The 25,252-nt window shown below is 39.3% G+C and overlaps 1 protein-coding gene across 3 annotated transcripts in view; it reads right to left on the bottom strand.

Moving 5' to 3' along the window:
• The window catches only part of pdgfd (platelet derived growth factor d), an 80,717-nt gene that overhangs the window by 43,179 nt on the left and 12,286 nt on the right, over nucleotides 1–25,252 (bottom strand). For 2 of the 3 annotated variants that reach the window (XM_041993824.1, XM_041993823.1), the window contains exons 2-3: nucleotides 3,779–3,968; nucleotides 1,075–1,252 (exon numbers count right to left, since the gene is read on the bottom strand). In XM_041993824.1, coding sequence (XP_041849758.1) covers nucleotides 1,075–1,252; nucleotides 3,779–3,968 — 368 coding nt within the window. Of the gene's footprint in view, nucleotides 1–1,074; nucleotides 1,253–3,778; nucleotides 3,986–25,252 lie in introns of all 3 variants that reach the window. The other variant, XM_041993825.1, reaches the window with a different exon arrangement.

The raw sequence follows: 25,252 nt of genomic DNA, 5'->3' as shown, positions 1-25,252 counted from the left end.
TCCTGCCCTTATTCCTTGTCGGATCTTAACCAACGCACTCTATGGACTCACCCCTTCTCTGATCCACAATCCTCTTCTCCTTAACCAGGCTCATTCAGGTCTGTCTTGACTGACCTTTCTATATTTATGTGTATTTCAATAAAGAGGGGTTACGCTGCCCACGTCTCAGCTGAGTCTGCGTTACATTTCCAGATCATATTCGCATAATCCTTGTTGAGTAAAGTTTTAAGTGCAGACATTTTACTTATTAAAGACTGTTTTTGCTGTTTGGTATTAGTAGTTTCTTTCTAGGAAATGATCTGTGTAATTCTTCAACCTGGGGAATGATGGATGTTGCATTTTATCTGATGCTTTCAGCCAAGGAAAAGTGGTTATGATTATGCTAAACATTCAGTTTCTGGTTTTCTAAAGCAAAAATGGTGGTGACAGCTTCTGTAAATGTTTTAATTTCATATTTATGAAAAAAAACAAACATATAAAAATGACACTATGAAAGTGAACGATAATGTATAAACACAGCAGCTCTCTCTCTCTGTCTCTCTCTCTCTCTCTCTCTCTCAGCTTTTATGCCATCAGTGCTCATGCTCCATTTTTTTTTCAGATAATAAGCCATGCAGCCATCTTCATCTTTCCCTCCTCTCTACTCTTATAGGAGGAAGCAGTTTTAAATGCCTCTCTGACTCTCTCTTCCCCTTTCCCTTCTGATTATAGAGTAGGGGATCAACGTAAAATCAGAGCCCGTCTTTCCTTCCTCTTCCCGACAAAATGACCAGGCTAATCTCCTGATCCATTCGTTTGACATCCTTTAAGAGAACATGTTTGCGTCCTTTCCACCTCCTGCCATCCTTCCCCATCCCTCTAACGCTCTACTGTTGTTGTATGGTCGGGTAAGACAAGCACAGCTGGCTAACAAATTCTGGCATTTTACTGACAGCGTACAAGGACCTCACTTTTTGCCCTTCCTCCTTCCTCTCCTGTCTCTCCCAATATGTATTTTCCTTATTGTCAAGTGCAGCTATAACTTAAAGCTGTGTCTCGATAATGGCCAACAATTGATGTGTGTGAGTCTCTCACCAGCAGTGAGTAGTAGACTTTGAATCCCGGCTTGGCAACAAAGTAATCATCAGACTTGAAGGTAACTCTGAGCATGTTGGTTTTGGAGTTCATACTAGGTGGTACCTTCTGCCCACACCAACGACCCCAAATTATTGTGCTGGTCTCTGATTGGTCCTCCACTTCCAGAAAATCATACCTGGAGTGATGGAGAGAGAGAGATGCAGCAACAGATAAATACAAGGAGGAAAACAAAAACGTTACAGAACAGAAATTGTACGTGTCAAGACAGTAAGCCTAAACAAAATTAGATAACTGAATTTATGTCTTTATGGATGGAGGATAATGTGAAGCAAACAATGTGATATAAGTTTATTGATGAGACCTGATAATACAAGGACAAGAAGGAAAGATCAGACAGTCACTCCTGCACAGTAAACATCCATCACTGTGCACACACACCTCTGATTACATTTATGTGTTTGATGTTTTCCTTTCTTTTCTTATTTTGTAATGATGTAGAAGTGTTGTGATTGTAACATTATGATTATTATAATGTTCAATAAACTAGTGAAACATGTCATCATGTGAATCAACCAGAACTCATACAAAATCATACACAAACAAAAAAAAAAAAAAAAATTTAATTAACACTACATATATGAATCCCTATTTAATGTGGTCATGCAAGAAGCCTGAAACAAGCTAAATAATATCTATTACATGCTTGACTAAAGCCATAATGGAGTATTATAAAGCCAAGACTTGGATTTCTCTCACATTAGTCATGAAATGTTTTTTACAAAAACAAAAGATCCCACATTGTCCCATTCCTCCTGCTGATGCCACAAGTTTTGTAAAAACTCAGTCGTGCAGCTGAAAACCTGATTTCTCTGTGATAGTGCATCAAATTACAAAATGGCTTGAAGCATTTTTCAGTGTTTTTGTCTTTGGGGTTAGTTACAAGGTATCTTCAGGTAACACCAAGGTACTGGAGAGAAATGAATAACTTTCCCTTCAGGTGTAGGCAGGACTTAAATGCATTTTCTCTGTATTAGTGCTGAGGACAAAGTGCAACAGACCATGATAGGAATCTCATTTTGACCCAATTATGGTCTGGAGGAAAAGTCAGGGGATTACTAAAGTCGATATGACATGCTGTTGGAAAACCAAAACTTGGTTTTAGCAGAAAAGGTCTAATGGTACTTTTGCAAAAAATAGTAGTGTCACAATCCATGGGCAAACAGTGAGACGGCAAAGTTTGTTGCTTGACTCTTGTTTTGTGCGAGGGCAGCATCAATGTCATGGGACAGGAACTGAATATATTTAATGTATAGCCTGCATGAACTATGTACATTAACATCTAAATGTAAATTAAATTACAGTAACCTAAACTATACTATATAATTTTAACCCCTAATTCTAATTATTCACAAATGACAGCCAAGTAGAAAAGTAAAGATTTGTCAGATGGAGGGACATAGAAAAGTTAAAGAACTGTGGAAAATTAAGCAGAGGAGTCTCAAATTAGTAATCTCCTGCATCAGCTAGCAGCATAATGCTATTCACCATCTTCCCTCCTCCTTACAAGCAATAATAAATGAATAAATAAAGAATAAATTTATAAAAAAATAAATGATGTCCAGAATGTGTCATGCAGCAAGACGTGGCAATTAAACACAGTGAACATACAGTGTAGTCGCCTCCATATATATGATGGTAAATGAGTGTAGGAAATGTAGTCATGTTACAATCTGAAGCTTTTTCATAGTGAATTTGCAACATTTTGTGCCCTGGACCAACAGCACTATAATACATTGTCATAAGACTGGGTTGGTAAATCTAAGTATCAGAACTCATGCCTGTTTTTCAACCAGACGGTCCAAAAGGATGGACAATATAACCAGCTATTAGCTTTGTTTTTTTTTTTTTGTTTTTTTTTTTTTTTCCATTACCATTTTGTTTGTTAAAATTCTGCATTTAAAGTGATCAGATCTGTTATGAGACAAATTTACAATGTTCTCAAAACAACCAATCATGATATTGACGTAATTAACTCACACATATTTATACTGTACACATAATCAATATAACAAAAATTAAAGGACTAGGACATTCTCCTTTCCCCTACCTTTCTACATGCTCCTCTTTTCTCTCAGCTACTCCCTCTTGTCTTCTGAGCAAAATGCTTACAAAGACCGCTGAGTTGCATATGGGGATTAAAAGGTATTTTCTTCCCTCAGCCCTCAAGGACAAACTTCTTATATTCCTTGCCAAGAGAGCAAACTTCCGTTATCCATCTCACTCACTTCCTCTCAATTACAATTTATTGTTCGCGTGCCAATGTGAATATATTAGCAAATAATTCTTACATATTTTATTGTTGCTGTCTTTCCAGTTTGAGACTTTTACGCAGTAAACTTTCTTGTCCTTTCTGTCACTTTAAACCACGTTCTCCATAACTCCATCTTGTGCTTTTTAATCACTTTTGCCTTTCATCTGACTTTTCTCCATTATAATACATCAGTGCTCCCTACCATTTATCCTTAGTACTTTAAGCTTTTTTTTTCTCTAGATAGGTATTATCTTTCTCTTCTTTGGTCTTTTTTCTCTAATACCACTTTATGTCATCCTCCTTCCCTCTATATATTATATGCTCTATTCATATTTTGTGTACATTGCCACTAACATTTCCATCAATTTTCTTTATCTATGTTTTTTTTACCTGCATGCTCCATTCTCAGGCTCCTCCAAGCCGAAGTGTCCATCAAACTCCAGGTGTATGCAGCTCCCTGGTGGCGACTGCAGTTTCCATGACAACAGCAGGTTGCGAGGATAAGCGTTGGGGTAGCGTGGGCTATGGATAACTCCACCCATTGGCGTTACTGTGATGTTTTCTTCTTTGCTGTACAAGTCTGTGGTGAGGCGATTGCTGTGTGTTAGTGGTTACAGCTAATCAGTTAGTTAGTCCAGTTCATGTACAGAAAATAATAATTCACACACCTAAGGATGCTGGTACAAATAGACACGTTAAAAATATCAGAAATCATTCAATGGGACATAGTATTAATTGTTCAAAAGTATCAGTTTCAACTATCCAGTCTCCTCAGTCCTGTTTTCTATCATGCCAAATTTATTTATGCACATTTCTGGAGCCATTGTAACCCTGTAGCTGTCTAGGATGAGAAACCACACTTCATACCTTTTTTTTTTTTATCCAGCCTGGAGCATCGTATTGCAGCTGTGTTTTGCTTTAGTACACCATGTCACACACAAGCAACTGGATATCAACATACTGGCTGTTTTGAACACGCAACGTGGCTGATTCAGCAAAGAAACTCAATACTGGAGGAAGTGAGGAAAAGAAAGAGAGAAATTGACTGAGTAAGAGATAAGAGACCAGTCAACATCAGAAGGACTTTTACTGGTTGGAGAAAGACAAGATGCAAGATGCATGCCTAATTAGCCCTCAATAGGGGATGTCAAAGTGTGAAAATCTGCTAAAGTTGAGTAGTGCCGCTGTAAAGTGCTCCAATACCTGAGTGTACTTAGCAAAGTAATGAAGTTTTCACATTGTTCAATAAAATGTTTAGTTTTTCCTCTTTCTAGGGTTGCACATTGGACAGCCCCTGTTGACATATTTGTGTGACGACACCTTTTTAAAATAACTGGAATAAAGCCTTTTCTGTCACATGTAATAGATGGTTTTTAATCAGTGCTCTTCAAGCTTTAGGCTATCGATCTAGTTTACCTCCATACACAGCTACACAGCTTACTGTTACAGTTGTTCAATGTTTGGTACTGTAAGAAAAAGGTAAGCTGTGCCCACTTTCACTGCCCTGACCACAGTATCCTTAGTGAAAACTAATATGTACAACCAGGCCTTGTGTTCCTACTGATTCCTGGTGCAGATTAAAACCTGCATCTACAATTTGATAGGAGCCTTAATCCTAATTAAACACTTTCACATTGTACTAATGAGCCAGATGTTAGTATGTCTTAGCAGTGTCTTTGACCAGTGGATAAAGGGCTAAAGACATGTAATTGATCGAAAGACACTTAGACTAAAATTTATTTAAATCTGATATAAAAGTTAAAGTTTAAAAAGTGGATCAAAAAAGTTCTTTGACATTTAATCAAAAGTCATCATTAAGATCATATTTACAGTAGTTTGTGAGATATATATCTATAAGTTAGGTCATAATAAGAACTGCTTGGGCAGGACTAAATAATTTATTATTTTCACTGAATGAAGGCTACAAATGCATACAAGATCATAACTAGTGCTCACTGGGTTCCTGCATGCTTCTACCATTGGCAACCCAGTAAAATATATGACGTGTGAAAATTTGACTAACTCGTTTTTTTAACTCATCATTTGGTCTGATAATGTAAAATCAGCTAATTGCAATAACCAACATATGAATCCGTTAATCCCTAACGGATCAAAATTCTATTGGCTGTTGTTGGTTGAATAACCAGCTCTGGTAGAAAATAACCAATTGACCATCTAAAAAAATAATAATAAATTATAATCTATAATAATCTATAAAAAAAAACATCCAGATTTAAAGAATCTTGTGACGTGCCTCTGTTGAACATAAATTATATTTTAATGTGTCTGTTATGTATGACCAACCTTTTAACGCTCATTATATCCAAAAATTGCAGCTCAGGTAGATTTTTTTTCCTCCATTCATTAACTTTTTGTTATTCCATTTCCACTAGTGCTAAAATGAAAGATTCTATGAAAACACTGAGATTGATTCAGTGAAAAGGATTAATTATAAACTGTTACTTGAAGAGGAAAACTGGACATTCACCAAAGTCATCTTGCATCAGTCTCTTTGAACTAAAATTTACGCCCTGCTTAATGGCAACTCTTGATACAATGAACTAACAGACTGGCCTTAATTCTACTGCCTGGACTAAAAACAACTGTTAAGCTGTTCTAAGCATTACTATTTACGTAGTAACACAAGGTAAAGAGTGAGTATTGCATGCATGGTCCGTAGAGCTCATAAAGTAAGGTTTGTTTTGCTAAGAAGTGACAACAGCACTGATCCTTTCAGTGACGGACATTTCACTGTTGTCAAAATCATGCCTTGAACACACACCTACATTAATTAAAAAATGAAAAAAACTACCAACAGTCTCAAACAAAATATTAATAATTCTAGAAACAGACTTCACACAACTTCCTATTCAAATTGTATAATTGTAAGAGAAAAAATTAAGTATTGCGGAAGCTGTTACGTGTCCCTTGCTTTGTTCATGTGCAGTTATAATGATACTGTTTTATTTAAAATGATACAATCTTATTAACTTATTAATTGTCCTCACATAAATGACACCACACACACAAACACACACATTTACTGCGAAGGTCAGGCTGTGTGCTGAAGTAGGCTGACAGGGCTGTATTTTCTGAGTGGTGTGTGTGTTTTTTGCAAGAGAGCTGAATGTATAATCAAGGCACCACAGCCTGCACCCCTGAGAAATGTTGATGAAACTTTGGCCTTATCCTCCACCTCTTCACTGCAAACTTTGCTTAATTTCTTCTCCCATCCAGTCTCTCCCTTCCTATTCATCTATGCAGATTGATTCTTGTCTTGTTGGTCATTCTGCTGTTTTTGCTGATTCTAGTTGAACACAGTAGCATTTCTACCAGCAATGAACAGAAGAAAAAATATAATTTTAGTTTTAAGAGTGTGTACTTATAAGAAAGTGCAACTGTGTCAGGCACATGTGTGATGTTGGTGAATTTGTTTGTAATGGAATTGTTCCTCTCTGCTGATCAGAGGTCTTGACTGCGTGGGTCCATTCAGTCATGAAAGTGCTTACGGGTGAGGAACTTTCACCAACTAACGCTCAGGGGAACACAGCGTGTGACTCCCAATATTGTTCATGAAGTCATTTTTAATGCACATCACTGTTTATCACTGTTACCACATCCTTGTATGCAAAATGGTCAGTTGGTAGTCTACATGTTTTTAACAAGCAAATATATTCAGGACAAGCAAATTTTAAGTATTTGAAAATAAATCCAGGTTAGCAGTGCCTGTTTTTATCCATTTATGCCACTCAACAGCTCAAAGGCAAAGTATAAAGAGTTCAGAAAGTGTGCATGTGTGTGTGTGCGTGCGTGCGTGCGCATATTCTTTATCATGATTGCCCCCCATTTATGCGCACAGGTATGAGTGTATCATTAAGAAGAAGGAAGACACAGAATTGAGAAAATATGCAAATATGCCTGAGCAGCACTGGTCTCTTTAGGAGGCTGTTCCACAGTCACATCATTGACCTTATTATAAATCATGCAGTGATGTCAGTGACACTATTGCTAATTAATGCAAATGGTTTAATGATTAAGGGAGAAGTTCCTGTTAAGAAACAGCAGGGAGATTTGACAGTGATAGCTACATTTTAACTGACAGTTAGACTTTTGGGGGAAGGGCTTATGAACAAAAGGATTAAACAGAATCCCAAGGAAAATCTGGAGACACAGAATAAAGTGCAATATGGAAATATTCCAAATGTGATGCAGTTTTGTTTAACTCTCCTTTGCAGCAAATTGCAGTTGAATCTGAAAGTTAACATGACCAGCTTTTAACTTAAATTGTGTTTGAGAAATTTGATAGTGTATTAATAACTTGTGGTGAAAGATTTATTCGCTTCCTTTGCATTCCCTCCCACACACTTCCTGCAGCCTGGGTTTGTTGTTTTCCATGCTGAAGGTTAAAGGTTACAAGTGCTTCAAAGCTGCATCTGATGTTCTCCCTCTGATTCAGTGAGAGCTAAAAATTTAAGTCAGTGGCTTTATTAGCCTACATTTTAATGCATTTGATTTAATTAGTGTCTTGATTGATGGATTTAACATGGTAAATAAGGTAGTAATGCTCAAAAGTACAATGGTAAAGAAAAAAAAAGGGAACACTTAAACAACACATGCCAGATCTTGATGAATTAAATATTTTTAATTAAGTATCGTCATGCATCAGAAGGAATCCAGGTACCACTACAGTAGTATATGGTCTACAGTGGGTCTGAGGATCTCATCCTGGTACCTAATGGCAGTCTGGGTACCCCTGGCTAGCACATGGAGGTCTGTGCAGCCCTCCAAGAATATGCTTCCCCAGACCATCCCTCACTCGCTGCCAAACTGGTCATGCTGGAGGATGTTGCAGTAGGGCTGGGCGATTAATCGAATTTTAATCACAATTACTTTCTGGGTTTTCAACGATCATAAAAATGAAAGGATCCGATTATTTTTGTCCTTCGCAGTTTTCTCGTGTGCTGTTTTCAGTTGCAAATCTAGCGCAGCTGGCATTGCAGCGCTCTGGTGCAGACTCCTTCCACTGCCCTGACCAAATTTACTGTAGTTTTATTCAGCGCCAGTTGTATATATATGTATATATATATATATATATATATATATATATATATATATATATATATATATATTTTATATCCCAGAGCCGCCACCATGGTGGAGGAGGTTGTGTGTCATGATGATCCTAGTGGCTATGTTGGCTTTATGCCCCTGGTAGGGTCACCCGTGGCAGACAGGTGTCAAGGGGAGGGACCAAACGAAGTGCAGCTCAAAACACCCCTATGATGACAACAAATCATGGACCCAGGTTTCCCTGTGTGGGTCACCAGGGCCCCCCTCTGGAGCCAGGTCTGGAGGTGGGGCACGGATGTGAGCGCTTGGTGGCCAGGTCTTGGCCCATGGGGCTCGGTTGGGCTCAGCCCAAAAGGGTGACGTGGGCCCACTCTCCCATGGGCTTACCACCTGCAGGAGGAGCCATAGGGGTCGGGTGCAGGGTGAGGTGGGAGGCTGCTGGAGGCGGGGGACCCTGGCAGTCTGATCCTCGGCAGCAGAAGCTAACTCTAGGGATGTGGAATGTCACCTCTCTGATGGGGAAGGAGCCTGAGCTGGTGTGCGAGGTTGAGTGGTTCCGGCTAGATATAGTTGGACTCACCTCAACATATGGCTTGGGGTCTGGAACCACTGTCCTTGAAAGGGGCTGGACCATTTTCCATTCTGGAGTTGCTCCCGGAGAGAGGGGATGCCGAGCAGGTGTGGGCATGCTCATTGCCCCCTGACTTGGCACCTATATGTTGGGGTTTACCCTGGTGGAGGAAAGGGCAGCCTCCCTCTGCCTTCAGGTGGGGGGACTGGTCCTGACTGTTGTTTGTGCTTACGCACCAACTGGAGCTGAGGTCACCGAGGTGGTTAAAAAGCTCTTGGTGGTGGATGAGGTCCCCCCAAAGTTCCTTAAGGCTCGGGATGCTGTAGGGCTGTCTTGACTGACACGCCTCTGCAGCATTGCGTGGACATCGGGGACAGTTCCCCTGGACTGGCAGACTGGGGTCGTAGTCCCATTCTTCAAAAAGGGGGACCGGAGGGTGTGGTCCAACTACAGGGGAATCACACTCCTCAGCCTCCCTGGTAAGGTCTATTCAGGGGTCCGTCGGATAGTCGAACCTCGGATTGAGGAGGAGCAGTGTGGTTTTCGTCCCGGTCGTGGAACAGTGGACCAGCTCTACACTCCCTACAGGGACTTGGAGGGGGCATGGGAATTTGCTGAACTAGTCTATGTGTGGATTTGGAGAAGGCGATCGATCATGTCCCCCGGGGACTCCTGTGGGGGGTACTCCAGGAGTATAGAGTGCCGGACCCTCTTGTACAAGCTGTCCGGTCCCTGTACGACTGGTGTCAGAGCTTGGTCCGCATTGCCAGCAGTAAATCAGAATCGTTTCCGGTGAGGGTTGGACTCTGCCAAGGCTGCCCTTTGTCACCAGTTCTGTTCATAACTTTTATGGACAGAATTTTTAGGTGCAGCCGAGGTGTTGAGGGGATCTGGTTTGGTGGCCTCAGGATCGGGTCTCTGCTCTTTGCAGATGATGTGGTTCTGTTGCCTTCATTGGGCCGTGCTCTTCAGCTCTCACTGGAGCGTTTCGCAGCCGAGTGTGAAGCCGCTGGGATGAGAATCAGCACCTCCAAATCCGAGACCATGGTCCTCAGCCGGAAAAGGGTGGAGTGCCTTCTCCGGGTCGGCAATGAGGTCCTGCCCCAATTGGAGGAGTTCACATATCTCGGGATCTTGTTCACTAGTGAGGGAGGGATGGAGCGGGAGATCGACAGGGGGATCGGTGCGATGTCTGCAGTGATGCAGACTCTGCATCGGTCTGTCGTGTGAAGAGGGAGCTGATCCAAAAGGCAAGGCTCTCTATGGTCACGAGCTGTGGGTAGTGACCGAAAGAACATGACTGCGAATACAAGTGGCCGAAATGAGTTTTCTCCGCAAGGTGGCTGGGCTCTCCCCTAGAGATAGGGTGAGAAGCTTGGGGATCCAGGAGGGGCTCAGAGTAGAGTCCCTGTTCCTCCACATTGAGGGGAGCCAGATGAGGTGGCTCGGGTATCTGGTCAGGATGCCTCCTGGACGCCTCCCTGGTAAGGTGTTTCGGGCACGTCCCACCAGAAAGAGGCCCTGGGGAAGACCCAGGACACGCTGGACAGACTACATCTCGCGGCTGGCCTGGGAACGCCTCTGGATCCCCCCAGATGAGCTGGGGAATGTGGCCAGGGAGAGGGCAGTCTGGGTTTCCCTACTTAGGCAGCTGCCCCCCGCAACCCGACTCCGGATAAGCAGCAGAAGATGGATGGATGGATGGATGGATGGATGGATGGATAGATAGATAGATGGATGGATGGATAGATGGATGGGCGGACGGACGGATGGATGGATGGATTTATTTAAGGTCCGGATTTTAGGCAATTGATTACTACAACTAAAGTGATCATCAAATATAAAAAAAGTGAAGAAAAATCCAAGCTAGCACCAGCTTGCTCTTTCTATTGATACAATACAATAAAAACAGATCATTAATCATGATTAAAGTAATTTTGAGCTGTGATTATTCTGACTAAAATTTTTAATAATTTGACAGCCCTAATATTATATTATATTATATTATATTATATTATATTATATTATATTATATTATATTATATTATATTATAAGCAGATGTAACCCATCTGCCCTCATGCATATGTGGGTCTAAGTAAAAGCAAACTATAAAAACATTTTTCAGATTGCTGAGAACGTCTCATCTGCATCTTAGAAAAAAATTCTTCCAGTAGTAGCCAATAATTTCTATATTGCTCTAGGCTCAGTGCAAAGTTTATACCTATTTCACAGCCAATAAGAAGACGTTGGAGGGATGGAAGACCACAACAACTGTTCAGGAGCTCACAGTGAGCATCATCTAGGACCGCGCAATGATGAGGGGTATCCCAGGGGATTACATCATCAGAAATGGGCCCAGATGACTGCAAAGCAATACTCAAAACGTAATGGAATACTCAAAATGAAGAAAAGAAATCCATGACATAAGCCAAAATGTCAGTGAATGATGACACTTCAAAATAAAGCGTTTCTTTTTTCTGACAATGAAGTATGCCAGACAAACATTTAAAAAAATATATTTTTCATTTCTTTAAATCAAAGTGATTTTGACGCATCACGCATGTTAACCTTCCCTTAAATTCTTATGCTGGGGATTTGTTGGGCATAATCTGAAAAAACCCTACTTCCTACCAGGTTATGTTCACAGCATGTGTTTCTGTATTAGCTACCTTGATTAGCCATTTTTGAACAGAAAACATAAGATTACTGTTTAGTCTAGGTTAACAAAGCCAGCTCAACCAGTAAACCTGCTGTTTGGATTACCCCCCAGGTCACAAGCCAGCAAGCGGATATAATAGGATAACCCAACACACTGGCAGTTTTAAACAAGCGTCATGGCTAATTCAGCAAAGAAACACAAGAGGAAATTATCAGAGGAAGCGAGGAAATGAAAGAGAAACTGACAGCAATAGATGAGATATAAGTGAACATCAGACTGACTTTTACTGGCTGGAGAGAGCTCAGAGAAGAGACAGGATGCAAAACAGATGTTGAGTTAATCTTCAACCGAGGTGCCAAAGTGTGAAAATCTGCCAAAGTTCAGTAGTTCTGCTTTAAAGGGCTAAAACCTACAGTATATTTATTGGAAAAAGCCTACATATTAAATATCTGTCATGAAACATATATATTTTAACATATTTTACAAGGCCTATTTGCAGTTTCTTCTGACCATTCCAAAGCAAGATCAAAGAGCATGCATCTGTACTGTAAATCTTCTCATCAAAGCAACAAAACTTAGAAATCAGTCTCATTAAAACATGTCTCGCAGGACCTTTGAACTCAAAACTGAATATTTTCTATCTTTTCTTCTCAGAAAATTAAAAAAAAAATTCTACCCATAATATCCCTGACCATCTGACTCACATCCCACATGCTTTCTCTGTCACACATGTAAAAACATGCACAGACATGAAGTATCTGACTCTGGTAATTAAGCTTTCAGACTCCTGATCTGATAATAAAGTAACTGTGACAATGATGCTGCATGACTTTGTGAAAAGTTTATGTGTTATGGGCAGTTAAATGCAAGTTTGGGTTCCTGATGCTGTTTATGTGTGTGCATGCTTGCCAGAGAGAATGCATGTGGATAAATTCTCACTAATTAAACATGGCTCTCCCACCTCCAGTGCCAGGGTGTGATGTTCTTCATGGCTCCCAGATCTATTTCTGATTCAAGTGCCAATCACTCTCTAATCACCCAGCAACATGGTGCATCAGAGACTGAAAAATAGCTCTTGTTCAAGAATGCTGAAGTCACAAGTAAAGACTTGATAATAAAGACTAAATATAAACCTTCCCTGCCCTTGTATTAATCATGAGGTATGGTAAATTTACAAATGTGCAAACAACCTTCTTTTAATGCCTCACGTTTTTTAATATAAGTCCGTGTTCTGTGTAAACCAAATTATTTTACTTGACTGACAGTTGTTAAATCCCCACTCAGGTACATACTCCCTGTGATGGCCCGCCACACATGGTAATTTCCACACCTCACCACAAGCGTAGATCTACTTTAATTTTATTTGCAGCCCTGAGTCTAAATACCACACATTCTATTTCACATTACTTCATTGCTAAATTACTTTAATTTTTCATACCTAACAATGTTAAACACATCTAGGTATTGTAAGATTAAACTGTTTTGTATTAATATTTATTTATTTTTTGATTTACCTGGAGTCCAGCCTCTCCTTCATACTGCAGAAAAGGCATGGCCAAGAGCTGAGGATTCTGATAGGCTGCTGCCAGCTCCATTGGACTTGACCATATGCATCAGTGTCATAGGGGTGTTTGGGGATTTATTTTGAGGTTTTGGTTAGTGCAATTTTTAGTAGCCATTGTATTTCCCCTTTTTGTGTTGTACTCTTGGATTAGCTCAACTTGTATTTAAGTTCACCTGTTTGATTGTTCAGGAGGTCAGTTTGTTTGTTATGTTCATTCAGTTGTTTGCTTGCTTAAGCTCTACTGCGTTCTGATTTTGAGTCTAGTTATATTTAGTTGGCCTCTTGTATCAGTTTGTTTAGCTGAATTTTTGGATTTTGTAAAACTTAGATTTTTGGGGTAAATAAAAAGACCCTGGTTTTTTAACTAAAACCTCCTGTGTACTGCTGCCTTACTGCTTGGTCCCTGACACTCCCACAGGGCAATACATAAAAAAAGGCAATACATACATCTGCTATATCCTGTCTAATATATCCTCCCTGACTTCCATCTATTCAAAGTCAATTCTAATAAAGCTAAAACAAACAAACAGGAAATAAATAAAAACTTCCATTTTAGTGGTGAAAAACTCCACAGAGATATGTGATGTTGCTGTTTGGAATCCTGGTGGCTTTCCTGCTTTTCTGCAATAAACAGGCATATCAGAATGCAGCACTCAACTATATGATCTACTGATGGCTAAGGGAGGACTGAAAAAGGTAAACAAGTATTAATATCTTAGAAATTAAATAAAGTCATCCACAGAAAAAGACCTATTTGAACATTATTATTATTATAAACCCATTTTCCAAATTCAGTTATCTACTGAATAGCTTATTAATCTGTGGTTGGTAACAGAGTGTAATGTGTAAATTGTGTAGTGTAAATCATTTCCCATTAGCAGTAAAACTGCTGCTAAACACAGTAACCGTGTATGTATGCATGTGTGTTTATAACACTGATTGTGGGTACAGTGGGTTTATATGTGCACATCTGTTTGTCACTATATATGGGTCGATGTTTGTGTGCATGTAAGTGTGTATTGGCTGTTGATGTGGGACACTTTACTTGCATCCTCAGAGTATTTCTACCCTTGAGAAATAACCAAAGCCTTTTCCATCTGGCTCAATGTTAGCTTAAGGCCTATATGAGTATGTGTGTGTGTGTGTGTGTGTGTGTGTGTGTGTGTGTGTGTGTGTGTGTGTGTGTGTGTGTGTGTGTGTGTGTGTGTGCCTTTATGCATTGCTGTGCTGCTTATCAAAGCCAGTGCTGGCTCCACTGTTTTGCCACTCTCTCATGACAAATCAGCTTTAAATATTCTCCCCTGTTTCTCAGTCACGCTCACACAAGCATAGAGGCATGAAAAAAAGACATACACTCGTGCACACAAACACTCACACACCCTAGGGGTGAACACTGCATGCCAAGGGGTGTCAGCTCTGGTCAGCATCGGCTTTCGCTTCACATCTTTCTTCTTTTACTTCTTCACTTCCTCTGTTTCCACCATCCTGCACCATCTTCCCACTTCTGTTTCCATCTCTTGACCACAACACAAACCCTAAAGTTCTGTTTTTGTTTTAGTTTTTTTTTGTTTGTTTGTTTTTTAACTGTTTTTTCTTGATGGGACAACTGCTTAGGGAACCAATAAAACCTCTTTCAATGCACAGTCGGGAGATAAAGACACTGTTTCTTTCTTCCTTTCCTTTCTTCTTTCAAAGATGGTTAACTTTTCTGCTAAAACAAATCAATTTCTGATGCATAAAGACTAAGATTTTGCTGAGTGTAAAACTGTGGGAAATTTTGGAATGAAAAGATAACATGGTGAGCAATACTGGATGAAGAAAGAACTGAAGGAAAGGAAAGACTGGTGATTTTCCAGTAAATAGGAAAGGGTCTGTGGGAGTGCCGGGTGCATTTAGAAGTCTGGAATCATCTGATGTGCTGAGGCAGCTGGGTTGTACATATTCATGAATTATAGAGAACAGCAGGCCTATAGAGAAGAATACTCTACATGCATTATGTGCCTTCAGCTGGACACAACACATTTGCTTGATGAGCATCAAATTGTGATTAGATGGAGGGAAATATGAATACAGGCTTGATTTGTTTAAAACACAAGTAATGTATTTATTCATTCCCTACTACTTCCTTTGATGCTTGCGTTTCAAGACAGAAAAATACTTAGAGAAAAATAGGGAAATGTATGAACCTTGACTTGTTTTGATGGCACACTGACATTCATTATTCAAACTCCAGAGCCTGAAACTTCCTTGAATGCCTTCTGGCTGTAAAACTGCAGTTCATAACGTTGGTTTCCAGCCTGGTAATATGCTTTATGGCACCATGGCACACATAAATGACTAAATAACACAACACCTTTACCATAATAAATAAAGTTATATAAATAAGTAAAAAACAACACCCTAATGAAAAAAGTTGAATCAAAGAAAAAGAAAAAAACAGCATTGTAGATGATTTCTGCATATTTCCCTGCATACTAATGGTGCGCCACCACACATGATTTCCCTATGTATTTCTAGCCTTTGTAGCAGTTCTACAAAAAGAAAGTTGTCTTGCTTTTATTTATTTTTTTCTTTTAGGATCTATTGTTTGAATACATTACAAGTCTTATAGCCATCTTCTGCTTTGCTGGAATCAATGATGTAGGTGCAAGGCATATACTTAGACGGGCACCTAGATCTTAATTGTTAGAAAAACATTAAATGATACGTTTTTGAAAGGCCTTGAAATTTCTTTCTTTCTTCTTCTTCTTTTTTGCACCTCATTTTTCAGAACAATAAAAATAAAAGTTCATCATGACCTAGCACTTGTCCTCACAGCCCCCTGCCTGGGGACAATTTTAGTACAATCCAAAACACTGTGGGGTGTTTGTCTCTTTGCATTCTCTACTCATACGAGGGGTAACACCCTCTGTGTGTGTTTGTGTGGGTGGATGTTTTTCGGTGTGACAGCGTCAGCATGTGAGCGGGTGCATGAGAAAAACTTTGCGTGCTACGTGGACGTTGGGGTGAGCGCATACCTCTGTATAAGGATTTTGAAGATTTTGTGAATGCGCAGCTGTGTGTGCGATTATGTGTGTGAGAATGTGCGAATGTTCCTTTGAAGCTGAAACAAAGGAATGCCCTGTGACACAGACAGGAGAGGTTAGACAAACAGACGAGGACATGATTTACTGAACCAGTGGACTACACATAACTCAGAGTGGACATCCTCACAGAGTGAAAACATAAGCAAAAAGTGGAATGCACAGAATGAGAAAACAAAGGTTAAGACAGGATAAGAAATAAGACTGAGATAGGGCAGGGATAAAGGACAATGGCATGGAGGAGAGAGAAATAGAAGGAGGCAGTGACTGAAGGAGGTAGAAAAAGACAGGTCAGAGAAAAAAATAGACTGAATGGGAAACAACTTAGATAGAAGGACAGAGCAGATAAGGAAGGAAGGGGTAGAGGCAGCGGAAAGGCAGGAAAACACCTCCAATGTTTAGTGTGAAAAGAATAAAGAGGGCCCAAGATACCACTACACATCAAAAACTGAACAGACTGCACTAAAGAGCATGCCCAAGTCTGATTCATAAAAAGGCAAGGATACTGACTGCTTTGTGTAACATCTGTGAAGTAACACTGATATTTGTGTGTTTTTCACTTTCACTGTTTTGCTTTATACTGATTTGTGCAAATTTTTATTATTTAGTTTTTTTTTTTTCTTCTTTCAAATAAAATAGAATAAGAAACTTATTATAACTTCTAACTAATTAGGAACTGATTTAGAGAGCTTGGTGCATTTCTGCCACATGGTTTATGACAAAGAGCCATGAGTCACCATGCATCTAAATTTTTTTTGGCACTGTAGCTTTTCAGCTGGTCCTGACATCCTCACCAGCAGGTTTCAGTGGTCCTTTAGGTTCTTTGAGAAGCATTCGCATCCACTTAACTTTCACAAGTGCTTCAGATGTGTCTGTGACTCAACATCATTAGAGGGGACACATTAGCTTAATGGTTACAGTGGAGAAGCAAGGGCTGCTCTCTGCCAGATAGGGTGCAACATTGGTGGTTTTAAAGTTAAACAGATACAGTTTTAGAGTATTTCTTATGCTTCAAGCATTTTTAATAAGTCAAATAATGTAATGATTGAGGAACATTAGAAAATGTAAGTAGGTTAATCTAAATTGATAACATCACATAAATGCTATTTTCATTTGACTTCTGACTTCATTTCTTATTCTGTAAATATGTATAATGGCACACTTTCACACACTCTGCTTCCTCCTACCCATTTATGGCATGGCTTGTACAAATCAACAGCACCCTAGGATAGAATGGTAAAAATTAAATAATTAAGCGTGTTATGTACTTCCCATCTAACTAGACCTCCTGATAGATAGAAGCAAATTTGAATGTTTCTTTAGATTTGCAAAATAATGTCACTGATATTTCAGGATGCACAACTCTCTTGAAAATGAATGACGATATGACTGGCAAGAAATTGTGAGTGAGTTGTACTACACGGAACTGTTGACTTATAAAATAAGAACTCAAGAAGATCAATGTCAAGAAAAATGGATGAAATGGACGAATCGTTTAACGACGATATGGGATGATTTATTGGGCTGTTAACAAGAGGAAACTGTAGAGTCATAGCAAGGTCTGTGTTCTGGTTGTTGTATTTCTTTTGCTGTTTGTGTTATTTATTGTTTTTCTTGACGTGTGGTTTATATTTGCCCTTTAAAAAAAATCAGTAAATAGAAAATATAAAAAAGGGGAAAAAAAAGAAACATAACAGTAGTAATAAATGAAAAAAAAAAAAAGAAAATGAATGAACTTTGAGCTGGTTCTAGGCTCTGATGCATGAGACCTGAACCTAGTAATGATAACTCATCTTGTCAAGAGTCAGAAAGCCCAGACCAGAAAACATTACAACAAAATAACCAGTGATGTTACTCAACTATGACCACTGATGTCAATAACAACTAATCTAACGTGTTACTATTTCCAAAACAGTAATCAAATTACAGTTACTTAACCAGGTCTCTGTGCATTACTATTTTTGTCATTTTACTTAGTAAAAATATATGTTTGCTTTTTTCTTGCGTCTCGGGGAATTACATCACATATGCGAAAAGTTGCGTTTGTAGCATGACAACTCACTTACAACATACCAAGCAAATAGCAACACAAACGTAAACAGTGTAGGGAGGAGAGAGATGCACGTTTTCTAGCTGGAAATATAATCTCTATTTTGAGTTTGTGTCAGCTAAAGATGGTAATATTAAGGTACGTTATACATTCTGTGCTGGCGAAAGAGTGTTATCTAGCTTCAAAAACACTACATCAAACTTGAAGAAACTCTGGAGTTGCAGCACGGCACAGTCAAATTTACAGCGAAAGTCCCACCACGTGGTTTAAAGCATGAAGCTGTGACTAATGCAGGAGGCCCCCCCACCACCAAAAAAACAACAGCTGAACTTTAGTGCAAAACCAGTTAGTGGTGGAGAGTTAAAGAAGTTGGTAGTATGTTGTGCAGTATGTTGTAGAGGAAATGCTGCCCTTAAATACGATCGACTCGCCCTTGCTCTGTGCCATAAAAAACAAGATCCCTACTAGGGCTGGGCGATGTGAAACAAATTTTATATCTTGATATTTTTTACCTGAATCACGATATACGATATATATCTCAATATAGTTTTTGTCAAGTAACCAAAGAGACAGCTCTAATTTAGTCTTCAGTGCTTAATACACTTTTATTAAGGATCAGCCGCACATCAGCCGGGTGTATTAAAACAGTTGACTGAAACTAAAGCAGCTTTATATTAAATTAAATGCTTCTAAATAAAATTAATGAAAAATTGTTTTCAATGAACATAACAAAAATACAGTTATGCAAGTTGCAAAAGAAAGATGCTTTTAACTCAAAAAAGCTATCTCGATATAAACAATATTCCCTCATTCTAGATCATGTCTGATAAAGTATCGATAAATTTGAAAATCTCGATATATTGATCAGCCCTAAGCTCTACTACTATCAATGCCGAGCTGCCTCACAGAACATTTCTTCTAACTTGGGGAAGAAGTATGCAGAGATGGAGAGGAATCTGAAGGCTGCGCTGAATGAGGTCGACTTTGTGTCATCTACCATGGATATTTGGACTGCTAACAACAGAAGCTATATGTGAGTAACGCTTCATTGGCTCAGTAGATCCACATTAGAGCACAACAAGACTGCATTAGCATGTAGGAGAATTTGCGTTAGACCCACGTAAGGTGTCATTGGTGCAGAAATTGAAAACATTCACTTTTCATATGGACTACTCAACAAAGTAGTTGCCACAGTGACTGATAATGGATCCAACTTTGTCAAGGTGTTTCAAGTTTATCAGCCTGTCACAGAGTCCGATGATGAGACAGAGACAGGGGCGGAGGAGTCCACCCCCACAGATGATGATGTCACTTTTTTAGATCTATCAGGTATCCTTTCAGCTAACAATGAAAGTGATGGCCCACTGTCTCTTCCTCATGCCACAGGTGTGCTTCACACACCATCAACATCATTTCCACAAGTTACGTGGATAAATATTTAACTACCAATGCAGGGAGCAAGACTGTGTATAGGAGCAACACAGCAACATATACAGCTCTTAGGACCAAATCGAGTAGATCTACCCTTGCATCAGAAACAGTGGAGGAAGTCAGCAAAAGAAAGCTCCTGGTACCAACATCCTCAAGGTGGAATTCCTTTTTTTTAAGCTGTAAAGAGAATTTCAAAAATCCCCATGAGTGAACCGAATACGCTGAGCACTGAGCTGGGTGTTAAGTGCTAAGACAAAGAGTACAAGTTCCTGCACGCCTACAAGAAATAGACATTCTGACAAGAGGTTTGAGAAGCTTCTGTTAATGAGATTCAACCACTGGTTCACTCGCCCCACTCCACTGTTTCATTCCTAACAAGTAAACAAGAGAGCTTACATCTGGTGTTATGCACTGTCTTGCTTTGTAAAACCACTCCTTGCTGCTGTAATGCTGTAAACATCAGGTTCAATGTCCATAAAACATGTTAAAAATAATTTAATAGTTATATTTATGAACAATGTAGATTATATATGGTAAGTTTTGCCATTACAGTGTTAACAGATAAATATGTCAGGTCAAAATGGAAAAAAGTATGAAGTCAAGAAAGACAGTCTTTATTTATTTTATTATATTTTTATAAAAACATGTATTTTTTTCAGGAAATTGTTTTTAAGTCCAACATAAAATGTCAGGAGATACATGTTGTTACTACACTTCCAATAAAGTCAGTACTGGCAAAACCGGTTGTCATTTTTATGTTGAGATGGTGGGGGATGTTGTCGTAGCAGCTGAAAGTAACTAATAAAGTAACTTGTCTCAAGTAATCAAGTAATCAGTAAAGTCATGTAATCAGTAAAAAAAAACTAAGTTACTTTTTTAAAGGAGCACTCAATAATCAGTAATCAGATTGCTTTTTCAAGGTAACAGTGGCAACACTGAAAATAACACAAAAAAAAAACAATTACAGCACACCAGTTAGCTACAACAATCTCTAATTTATGCCAGTTGTTTTTCTTATATTTGCCTCCTTGCCTACACAGTATGCACAACACAAGGGTTAAACTACACTCTTTTATATTGTTTCATAGTTTGTAATATACCTGAAGAATCCTCTTCTAACGGTGGAATAATGCGCTCATCAGGCTTTCAAAAAAATCTAAATTTTCTTTGAATTCAAACACCCTTAAATCAAAGCTGAAATGAGAGTGACAGGAAGCTTTGCTCTTGTTTCCACAGGCTAATCTCTGCATCTTACAAAGGTAACATCTACATTCTCCTCGGCTTGTGCCAGTCTACTTAGCAAGCTGCTGTCCTCTGCAGCGATGTGGTCTTGTTTAACACCTTGGCTCAGCTCACTGAATAATGCAGAGGGGAGCAACTCCCACTGAGTCAGCACTGAGGACAGGTCAGTGGAGATGCTGTGTTTGAACGACTCTGGCAGCCTTGACACATGAATGCAGAAGCAGCACACACAAGCAGACCCATGGATGTTTGGCGTTTTCTTGTAAAAACATAAGTATAGAATGCATAGCAGTGCAAACTAGTTGGAGTGTTAAAATGCATAATCAATGCAGATTAAAGCATGTTTCAGGGTCAACACTTGTGCTATTGCAAGAATTCATTACCGCACACCAGTTAGTTACAACAATCTCTAATTTATGCCAGTTGCTTTTCTTATACTTGCCTCCTTGCCTACACAGTATGCACAACACGATTTATTATTGAACTCATTAATATTTCTAGAACTGTGTCAAATCCAAGTTGTTTTTTGTGCTTTAAAAGATTGGGCTACATGTTTTTCTCTAACCATCTAAGTAACTTTCAGAAGATTTTACATGCATATCTCAAGTTTTTCACAAAGACAACAGACAAAAATGTGAAAAGGGCTGTGTCATAAATGGAGAAAAAAAAATTATATGCACTGCCTCTAGCACTACATGACAGCACCTGGGTCCAACTGGACTCAAAGCAGTCTGACTATCACTTAGTTATGATGTCCCATCTTGTTTGAATTCATGCTTGTGTTGTTCTTACTTTCAAATGTAAGTCGCTTTGTATAAAAGCGTCTGCTAAATGACTGTAGAATAGAATAGAATAGAATAGAATAGAATAGAATAGAATAGAATAGAATACTTAGCAGGAGAAATGGTGAAGAGGTGAAAGGACAAACTTGTGCATTTTACAGAAAAGCTTCATCTTGGTGACGAGGATTAATAAGAAAAAAAAATCAGTAAAACAATAATAAGACAAATAGTGTCACGGTGAAAGACAGGAAGATGTGCAGAAATATGGAGGAGAAAGAGCAAGGAGGGGAGGTAATCCATGACAGAAACAAAGTAGGAAGCAGGTGGGTGCTGGAAGTCAGCTTGAGTTAAGGACAGACTGAAAGGAGGGTTTGAGGGAGGGGTAGGACAGAAAGAAGGAAAAGATGAGAGGGGTTTGTCCCTGTGTAACCTCCTCCAATGTGATGGAGTTTATTTACTGAGACTTTGTCAGCAATATCCTCCTCCCTGTGAGCACATTTGTCTCTGCAGTATGTGTGGCTTGATGAAGAATGGTGCCTTGCATGTGCTTTATCTTTAATGGTATCTTTGTTTAGGATTGCATCTGCACTCTTTAGAATGTGTGCTGCTTCTCCTGGTTTGTTTCTTTCTCCCAGCCTCCCAGAATGGGAGGCTGATTTTATGTTTTCTATTGTTTGGACTTAAAGTTGGGCTGGGCCTGTGTTGTCACATATCAAACAAGATGAGAGGATCCTTATGCATATCCCTAACATCTGTCACTCAGATTGGTAAATGTCATATAAACCATCTGGGACACAATCACACCATGTGCATGCCTTTTGTAGATCTCCTAAGCTTCCTGCATGCATGAATGTGTATTTGTGAAGGTGTCTGCATTAACAGTTAATGTAATATTGTGTGTACTACTGAGTGTGTGAAGTGTGTTTGTGAGGCTTGTTAGAGAGGCAGTTGGACCCTGCTGACAGCTACTGCAGTCTGAACAGCAGGGCTGATGAGACAATGACAATCAATTAGCCCTGATTTTAGCACACCCATACACACAGTGATATTCACAGCTTTGTGCACAGAATAAAACACACATACTTTAGTCCCTTTGTAGAAGTAGGAGTGAAAGTTTACAGTTCTAAGGTGCATCCCAAAGCAGGCAAGAACAATCCCACTATGATAATAGGGACAGAACAGAAGCAAAAATGTGTTTCCTAAACAAAATAAGAGTATTCTGTCGATAACAAGGGATTTTCTAGCTTCAGCAAACACCAAGGTTGCACAGTTACGTCCTCAAGTGCAATTAGCTGCCGCTGGAAAATAGTAAATAAGAAGAAGGAGTTATATTATGTAGCTCCAACACTGGTCTAATGTTATTGATGGGTAATATTGTAGAGGGACAAACGGCTTGACAACAAATGAAAGAAAAAGTAAAGAAACTAAAAAACATTTTGAAACCAGACTTCAACATAAGCTTTAGATTTTATTAACTAACTGAGAAGTAGGAGACCACCTCTCATTCATTCATCCATTCTTTCCTCCCTCACTCAATCATCCTTCCATCCTCACTGCCTTCCCTCACGCATACATCATCCTTCCACCTTCATCCATCCTCCACCTCTCTTATTCATTCATCCTTCCAGTCTCCCTCCCTTACCTATCTATCCTCCCTTCCTACTCTCATCCATCCACCTTCTCCCTCCGCATCCATCCATCCTCCTTCCCTCTCTCTCATTCATTTATCCATTCACCCATCCTTGTCTCTTCCTCTTCCATCCAATCCTCTTCATACATCATGCTTAAACCTATCTCAACTCTTTCTTGTCCCTCTTCACATCAGTAAACCCACATTGCTGAGTCGTGGACCATGCTAGTTAAAAAAGATGGAGCTTTCATAAATTGAAAAAAGAAGAAAAGAAAATGTTTTGTCCATGTAATCATTTTGGCTGATTGTGGTTGTTATGAATCACTCGATTCTTGTAAGTCTAAATTATGTGGAGCATCTTAATGACAGTCATTACGATTTTTATTATAAAACATAAAAATCTTAGTAACTTTAATATTATCGGGTGGTAGTTTTTTAAGGTGTTTATTTGTTATCAGTGTGTTATTTTTGGTTGTTTAGTCACCTGATGTTCTTTATGGTTGCTTAATTTCGCATTGTTTAGCCTCTCTGCAGTTATCATTTATTTGAGGAGCAAGTCAATCCCATGTTAAATAAAGGCTTTTCAGTGAAAAGTAAAATCTGGTGTTTTTATGTAGTGGGACAAGTTGGTCTGTGTGGTATATTGACTTTTTAACCTTTATCAATCAGATAAGCTCTTTCTTCTCTACAGCTGAGACAGTTTAATTTTTCTCCTTTTTCACAAACTTTCAAGCACCATTGTATTCAGTCAAAATGCAAAATACATTTAATAAAAGACAAATGATAAGAAATTAAACTTTATGTTTTACAAAAAAATCTAACAGATAAATTCAGGAAGAAAAAATGAAGGGAAAATGATGTTTCAGGGCTGTATACACAGTGTGTATGTTTTCTAGACCCCAGCTGGATTAGCAAAAGTTTATCAAAAATCAGACTCAATGCCTCTAAGGACTGCTTGGACACTGTTTGCTAGATGTATGTTTGTGTGTGTGTTTGCTCAGAGCGTTGTGTGTGTGATGCTGAGCAGATGCTGATGTTTTGACAGCCATCCTGCTCCCAGTCTGTCTGCCTCACATCAGCTATGTGTGTCCGTGAGTGTACATTTGTATATATTTTTGTCAGGAAGTATGTGCCCAAGCGCAGCTCTGCGTGTGTGTGCGTGTGTGTATTTGTAATGCAGGGTTAAGAAGTGGTCTGACTGTCAAGTGGGTGTCTGACCTTCTATCTACCAATGGGATCACTTAACCTGCTGCAGGCTCTACAGTTGCACATAACATCATCCTCCTAACACCCCCCTCCCATTTTTCTTTTATCCATCTTTCTTCTTTTTCAGCTTTAACTTTTCTTTCTACTACTTTCATTTTTCTATTTTGATAGCCCTTTGACAATGCCATGTCCCCCCGTATCCCCAGTCCTCCCGTTTATTAATATTCTGCTTTTTATTCTACACCAGCAGCTCCCCCCCCCCCCCCTTTTCCTCTGCTGCTAAGAAGCCTAATTCTGAGAGTTAGCAATGAGATGAAAACAGCCGAGGGAAAGATAATGAGTACAAGAGAAGTGAGGGGAAAAGTGGGAGAGACAGCAGAAGAAATGCTGAGATGCACAAATGAAGAATCAGAGAGAAAACGGTGGGGGGAGGGGGGTATAAGGAGAAATGCTGACAGTTGGAGAAGGAAAGATAAAAGTGTTTGACAGACAAGGAAAAAAAGAGTCTTTTTCATTTGTGTCAGGACACCATTGTCAGAGTAACAAAGACATAGCTCTCATAGTGCACTGGAGGA

This window comes from Melanotaenia boesemani, chromosome 9 (assembly GCF_017639745.1).
Source record: "Melanotaenia boesemani isolate fMelBoe1 chromosome 9, fMelBoe1.pri, whole genome shotgun sequence".
Classification (NCBI taxonomy): Eukaryota; Metazoa; Chordata; class Actinopteri; order Atheriniformes; family Melanotaeniidae; genus Melanotaenia; species Melanotaenia boesemani.
Note: the sequence above shows the minus strand (reverse complement) of the source record. Positions and strands in the feature narration are given on the sequence as shown.